Raw genomic sequence first — 6,930 nt, 5'->3', positions numbered from 1 at the left:
CCCTGGTGGGAGGCCGCTGGAGTGAGATGCCAGGATGTGGGAAATCAGTCCGCCACCAGGGACAACCTCTGCAGGCAAACAGTGGGGTGCTTTGGGGAGTGCCTATACCTGGCCAGTTTTCTGCAAAATGGGCGGAACCACACGGCTCCTGAAGTACCGACGGGCGTGGTAGTCCTGCTGCGCATTGTAAGGCGGAATCGCAGACCAGACCTTGGGCTTCAAGTGCTCATAGTTGCGGGCCATGGTGCTCAGGGCCACCCCATCCAAGATGAAGCCCTTCTGCAACCGCAGAGGATACTCGCGCAAGTGCACCATCCCGACCGCCGTCCAAGGACCCCTCTGGTGGGAGTGGGAGGCCCCAGGCAGAGGGCTCCCCCGCGCATTGTTACGTGGTCTCAGGACAGGACGCCTGCGACACAAACCCTATTGTGCCATCCAACCGGGCGGGCGCTTAGAGCTGTGGGGGAAGTTGCTTGCTTGGCCCAGCGGGATGAGCAGGAGGAGGCCATGCACGAGACGGAAGGGGAGAAGGGATTACTGAATGCGGGCCTTGTGAGTGCGGTCGGGCCCAGCTTCCCGCTTTCCTTTAAGAGCAAGGTTCTCTGTTCCCACCTTATCATATGCATTTTCCCAACTCAGTTCTGTTGAAAATCTTGTGCCCAGATGGATCAGAAAGAGTTCAAATAGCATCTACTTCCAACTCATTTTACAGAATTGGAAGTTGAAGCTAAATTCATTTACTGGTGGATCCAGAACCAGAATTCAGTCTCCTGACTTCTAGTTAAGTGCACTTAAAGCACTTCCTCCCTCCCCACCCAATTCTTTCCATCAGTTAGTATTTCTCTTCCTGTCAACCCCCCTAAAAAAACAGGTTGACATATTGCCATACTTTTCCCTCTGGCTAACTTAATGTATATGATAGGATACAGCAAAACCTAAACAATGATTTTCTTTAGTTATGGCTTCAGGTACTTTTTACTTCCCAAATTTTCCCCTTAAATCCATATAGGGTGCTTATATATCAAAGCACCCTAAACCGACTGTTCACACCAGTTCTGAGGTGCTATTCATCCTTTTACAGGCTCAAGGAGGGATTATTTTTCTATTAACCTATTTTTTAATATATTTTTATTGTTTCAGAGAGGGAGAGAGATGGAAGGATCAATGATGAAAATCATTGATCGGCTACCTCCTGCACACCCACACTGGGGATCAAGCCCATAATCTGGGCATGTGCCCTGATCAGGATTCAAACCGTGACCTCCTGGTTCATAGGTCCACACTCAACCACTGAGCCATGCCTGCAGCAGGGTTCTTTTTCAATAAAGGGCTTGGGGGCTTGTCACAGATTTGAAGTTCACCAGGCTGGAGAATGCAGTAGCAGAAAGTCTATTTTAGAGACTTCAATATTCCTGAAACCAAGGTTCAGTCTAAACAGAGCACTGGTTCTTAGTCTTGGCTACACTACCTCCACTCTGACTTAATTGGTCTGGGATATGGCCTGGACACATTAAAAAAAAATTCCTCCAGTTGAAAACCACTGCTCTCTAGTCCTGGTGCCTTCCACCCCTCATCTTGGACAAAAGGTAGTCATCTCAAGTGACTGAGCTAGGCAGGGTCTTCATGTACTCTCAGCTTCAGCCTTACAGTATACCCAACTTACAGATAACATTTAAGGCAGAGTATTTTCATATACTCGATATATGAGGCTGCATTATTAATCCAAACCAGCAAAGTGTTCTTTCCCTAATTCAGTTTGGAAAGAAAAGCTACAATAAAAGTCAATACCTTCAGGCACAACTTGCCAGGATTTATGCCTATTGTGCTGACACAATTATATCCTCTCCTTTTATTCTCAAAACAGAGGTTGGCATATATATGGCCATCCTGTCAAAACATGGCAGCCCTAGCTGGTTTGGCTCAGTGGATAGAGCGTTAGCCTGCAGACTGAAAGGTCCCAGGTTTGATTCCAGTCAAGGGCACATGCTGGGTTGTGGGCTTGATCCCAGTAGAGGGTGTGCAGGAGGCAGCTGATCAATGATTCTCTCCCATCATTGATGTTTCTCTCCCTTCCTCTCTGATATCAATAAAGATGTTAAAAAAAGATGTTATGGCAAAAACTGATGCAGATATTAATCATCTACCACAAGAGGCATGGCATTTACCATGTGTTAGGCTTTACAAATATACTGGTTTACATGCAAATCTCCAAGAAAACCTGTCAATGCAAGTGTGCATATAAGTGTGTACATGGTTCCTACTGACATCACCCCTTGGACTCCATAAGCATGTCTAGGATCTGAGCAGTCGCTCTACCTATCTATAAAAATCAAAGCATAATATGCTAATTAGATGAGACGTCCGGAAGGACAAAGCCAGCTTCCCCCTGGACCCAGGTGCCAGAGGGAAGCCGGTGCCGGCAGCCAGGGGAAGGAAGGCCTACTCTTGCTCAAATTTCGGGCATCAGGCTCTAGTCTTGAATATCTTTCTCACTGCACAGCAGTTTTCTGGGGTATCCTATCATCAAGCAGTACCTGCCACTTATTTACGGACTCCAAACCCAAATATCTAGTGTGTTTTTTAATAGCAGAAATTGGGATGTTGCAAAAGTTCTGTACACTCACCACAGTGCAAAGACCATCTTTTTTTTTTTTTTTTTACATACATCCACGGGAAAGTTTGCGGAGTAGTTTCTGTTTTACAAAGGAGGGGAGAGTTACATGCTGTCAAGAAGAGTGCCATGTAGAAATGAACAGAAGGCAAGCATATCATGTCATCAATTTTTAATGGGTTTTTCCTTTACAAATACACCAGAGAATCATGCAATGCTGCCAGCATTGGATGCAATCCTGGGCCACAAGTCTGCACACTCTTTTGCAACTGGTCCTGTGATGGCAGAACCTGCATGAAAGAGAAAGGTGTCGGTAATATCAGAGGGTCCCTCCTTTGCCTGTACTCCTAGACCCAAGAATGAAATCACCCAATCTTAAAGATCCAAGGAACAATGTGGGTCCTTTCTTACCTTTCATTTCCTCTTTATTGTTTACTATGACACCCGCATTATCTTCAAAATAAAGAAACACGCCATCTTTTCTCCGGTATGACTTTCGTTGTCGAATTACCACCGCTGGATGTACTAAGGAGGAAAAAGGACAGCAGTCATTAATCTATCAGGTCAGGTCCCAGTGCCACCATAAGAAAGCAGTTTACACATCGTCTAGTTCCCCAACATTTCCCATTTGGACAGATTATGCAGGAAGCTTGCTAGACACTTCCTATACTTTTTCCCATTTCACCCAATGGGTGGATACTGTCAAGATCCTAGTATCAGAGAAGAGGGAGTAACCTGCCCGCCCCCCACACTCCAGACTGAATACGTGGAGAGGCCAAACTGTTAATTCATTAGGCAATATTCCAACCAGTACATATCAAACCCTCAAGTACATACCTTGATCTAAAAATTACTGCATCCAAGAATTTGTTGGAATTAAGTACGTTCCATACCTTAGGTTTTCCAAATACAAACTCTTGTACAAAAATGAGACCTTCATATTTCATAGTTCACCAAGGCTAGAGAAAGTCTAGGTAATTTTTTTAAAAAACCTGCACAAAAAGTTCATTATCACTACCCCACCCCCCAACTATTAAAATGGCCTGACCAAATGGAATATTACACCAAATCCTTTAAAGACAACTATCCCAAATGTTATTTCTCAGCATAGGCGCTCTTCATGGCACAGGACAGCATGATCGTAATGAAATCCTTGTAAATCATCCTTGGAAGCACCAGCCTGTCCTTTCCAAATTCAACAAATGCAATGCCGTGCCTCTCAGGCACCCAACATACTTCCTTGAAACGAGGTAACCAATTAAACAGCATAGATAACATCTCTTTTGCTAAATTATTAAGAAATAAAATATAGTTTGGAGGGTAATCAGGGACCCGAGTGAGAACTTGATGTTGCATTTCCTTGGGTATTAGCTGAATTTGGTTTTCCCTGAGCAGGCTTTTTCTTTGCAGTCACTGCTGTCTGTTTCAGTTTGGGCTTTTTTTTCTTCTTTGTCAGCAAAAGTACCATGTATTTTTGGTATTTTATCAGAATCTGTTTTTGCATGCTGGATTCAATTTGCATTGGAATTCCTTGTAACTCTCAAGATATTCCAGTTATTTAAACATAGTAAGGTGCCCTAGCCAGTTTGGTTCAACGGATAGAGCAGCAGCCAGCGGACGGAAAAGTCTCAGGTTCGATTCTGGTCAAGGGCCCAGGTTGCAGGCTGGATCCCCAGTAGGGAGCATGCAGGAGGCAACTGATCAATGATTATCACTCGTCACTGATGCTTGTATCTCTCCCTTCCTCTCTGAAATCAATAAAGACACACACACACACACACCACACACATGGTCAGAGAGCCTGACAATCCTTGAGTCAAGTTCTATGAACATAGACAGCCTCTTGTTCTTAACAAGAATACACAGAGCGACAGGCAAATAGTATTTACTGAGCACCACCTGATGGACCCTGATCTACTTATAAACCATTTACATTATCACAGGTGAACCTACAGATCTAACCCAGGATCCTGGACTTCCAGTCTTGCCCCTTTCCACACTTCTGCATTACATGCTAAGTCTAAGGTGAGAAGTATTTGGTTAGCAGAAATAAGGGCCAAAGAAGACATTCACAGAGTGGAAAATGCACAACTATTTTTGGAACCATGCAGTGGTCTCTGGTCTGTCCCAATACTGACTGAGACCCACAGCACATCCTGCTGCCATCTCACCCACAGCCATGGCCAATTGCTCTGCCCTTCCCTGACAGCCCCCCAGGCCACACACCAGACCCAGCAAGTGTTCTAAAAGGGAAGCCTGTCCACCCCAATCCACACACTGATTAATCAATACGTAAACACAATGCTACTACTTACTCCTTGCCCACCAAACCCACAAAAGGACATTAAAAGTGAACCAAGTAAGGCTTCTGACCAAAAAGCTAAAACGGGAGTGGGGAGGGGACATGTGTCTGAGACGTGTCATATTTCTAAGAGATGGCTAGGACTTCTCAGGAAAAGCAAGGCACCCCATGGCAGAGACACACTGACACCTGACACGGGAGGGGAAAAAAAGAAAATCAGGAGCTGAGCCGTGAAAGCGCACCAAGTATCAGAAGCAGTAAAGCCAGATAGGACATCCCAAGTCGTAAGTGCTCTGAGACCATCCCCTTTAATCCATATACCTCGCAGGAAAACTTCTGGGAAAGGCAGCTCCCTGTTTTAGTTTCTATCAGAAGAGATTCAGAAGCAACCACAAACGTTTCATCTCATCTAAAAAAAGAACCTGTCTTAAAGAATGAGAAATACCATGTGATACTCGAACCTACAAAGTGCTAGGAACAGGCCCGATGCTCTACACATTGCCTGACTGTACCCACTTGAGCAAGTACCACCATCCCCTTTGCAATCAGTAGTTCCAGGAAAGGGAACCTGCCTGAGGACACGTCAGGTCCTAAGGCTGTGATCTCACCTGGGTGAACTCCAAACCAGCATCAAAAGCAGGTATTTACTCAGTACCACCATACCCACCTGTAGCCCAGGGAGTCAGCAATGAACTCAAGACCTTAAGAGACAACCCTACATGTCACACACTCGGGGCTTTTGTTTCCATGTGTGTAGGTAGGTGAGGTGGCCTGTAATTACCAGCTGAACTTGCTGGGGGAAATGGCAGAGTAAATATTTGGGGGATGGAGCCCCTAGTGTACATGGGAAGTCAATGAAGAACTTAGAATATTGATCTCACATTGCCTCTCAAAGGAAGCGAAGCTTTAAGAGGCCTGGAGAACGGTAAAATTATTCGGTAAAGGGAGAACTCTCCGGCTGTCCAACAAGCAACGAGGGCTCGGCAAGAACTTAGAATATTGATCTCACATTGCCTCTCAAAGAAGTGAAGCTTTAAGAGGCCTGGAGAACGGTAAATTTATTCGGTAAAGGGAGAAGTCTCCGGCTGTCCAACAAGCAACGAGGGCTCGGCCACTCACTCACCCTTCTTTCTGAGCTCCGGTTTGCCTTTTTTGACTGTGGCCATCACCATGTCACCCACACCGGCGGCAGGAAGTCTGTTCAGTCGTCCCTTGATCCCCTTCACGGAGATTATATACAGATTTTTGGCTCCTAGAAAAGAGTGTAAGCAGAAGTGATGTTCTTCTGAGGGTCTATTAGGCAGCTCGGCCGTGGTAACGTTGCCCCCGACACTTCCCGCCACACTCACCCCCACCCCAAGGCGGACACCTTGTCACACCACCGATTGAAGCAAAGCAACACAACACGCTGCCGCTTCACCCAAAAGCGGTGTTTTTCCTTTGCCCTTTCTTGACGGCTCAGTGGGTCATCGGCAAGAGGCCCAACGAGTGCTTTTGAAAGGGGCAGGTGGGCGGGGGCAGCCGCAGGTCTCACCGGTGTTGTCAGCACAGTTGATCACGGCTCCTACCGGAAGACCCAGGGAAATCCGGAACTTCGCCCCGGAGGACCCACCGCGTCCTGTGGGTGAGAGAAACAGGAGCTCGCTGTCCGGCCATGGCTCGGAGTTCCCTTCATTCTCACGCTTTCAATTCATGCGCATATGCTCTGCAAACTGTACACTACGGACTCGCTCTCTCTAGGGCTCCACTCACTCCCTTCCATGTGCCAACCAGTCCTCAGGGCAAATCGCCAACTCATTACAACCACCTTTACGTTGAGATTAAGGGGCCTGTACGACTCAAGTCTCGCTCCGACTTTTGCACCACGGCGTTCTCCCTGCAAAGCGGGGGACCGCGCAAGTTCCCCCCCGCCTCGGGCCTAAGTCAACCGGGATTCAACCCCATTCCCGCAGCGCTGGGCGCGCAGCGAGCACGCGGGGTGCGATCCGGCATCACGTCCAAATCCCGCAGCTCAACT

General features: G+C 46.9%; 2 protein-coding genes across 2 annotated transcripts in view; both read right to left on the bottom strand.

Annotated features, from left to right (window-relative positions):
* LOC102249493 (chromosome unknown open reading frame, human C17orf98) overlaps positions 1-315 on the bottom strand; it is a 3,266-nt gene extending 2,951 nt beyond the window's left edge. The window contains exon 1 of the mRNA XM_005861909.1: positions 109-315. Coding sequence (XP_005861971.1) covers positions 109-315 — 207 coding nt within the window. The remainder of the gene's footprint in view (positions 1-108) is intronic.
* A 2,453-nt stretch (positions 316-2,768) lies between these two features.
* Positions 2,769-6,930, bottom strand: part of RPL23 (ribosomal protein L23) — a 4,454-nt gene continuing 292 nt past the window's right edge. Inside the window, exons 2-5 of the mRNA XM_005861908.2 lie at positions 6,448-6,531; positions 6,037-6,165; positions 3,023-3,136; positions 2,769-2,901 (exon numbers count right to left, since the gene is read on the bottom strand). Coding sequence (XP_005861970.1) covers positions 2,819-2,901; positions 3,023-3,136; positions 6,037-6,165; positions 6,448-6,531 — 410 coding nt within the window. The 3' untranslated portion in view covers positions 2,769-2,818. The remainder of the gene's footprint in view (positions 2,902-3,022; positions 3,137-6,036; positions 6,166-6,447; positions 6,532-6,930) is intronic.

The sequence above is a fragment of the Myotis brandtii genome, unplaced genomic scaffold, assembly GCF_000412655.1.
Source record: "Myotis brandtii unplaced genomic scaffold, ASM41265v1 scaffold157, whole genome shotgun sequence".
Taxonomy (NCBI): domain Eukaryota; kingdom Metazoa; phylum Chordata; class Mammalia; order Chiroptera; family Vespertilionidae; genus Myotis; species Myotis brandtii.
The sequence above is the reverse complement of the archived record's forward strand: the minus strand, read 5'-3'. Positions and strand labels throughout refer to the sequence as shown.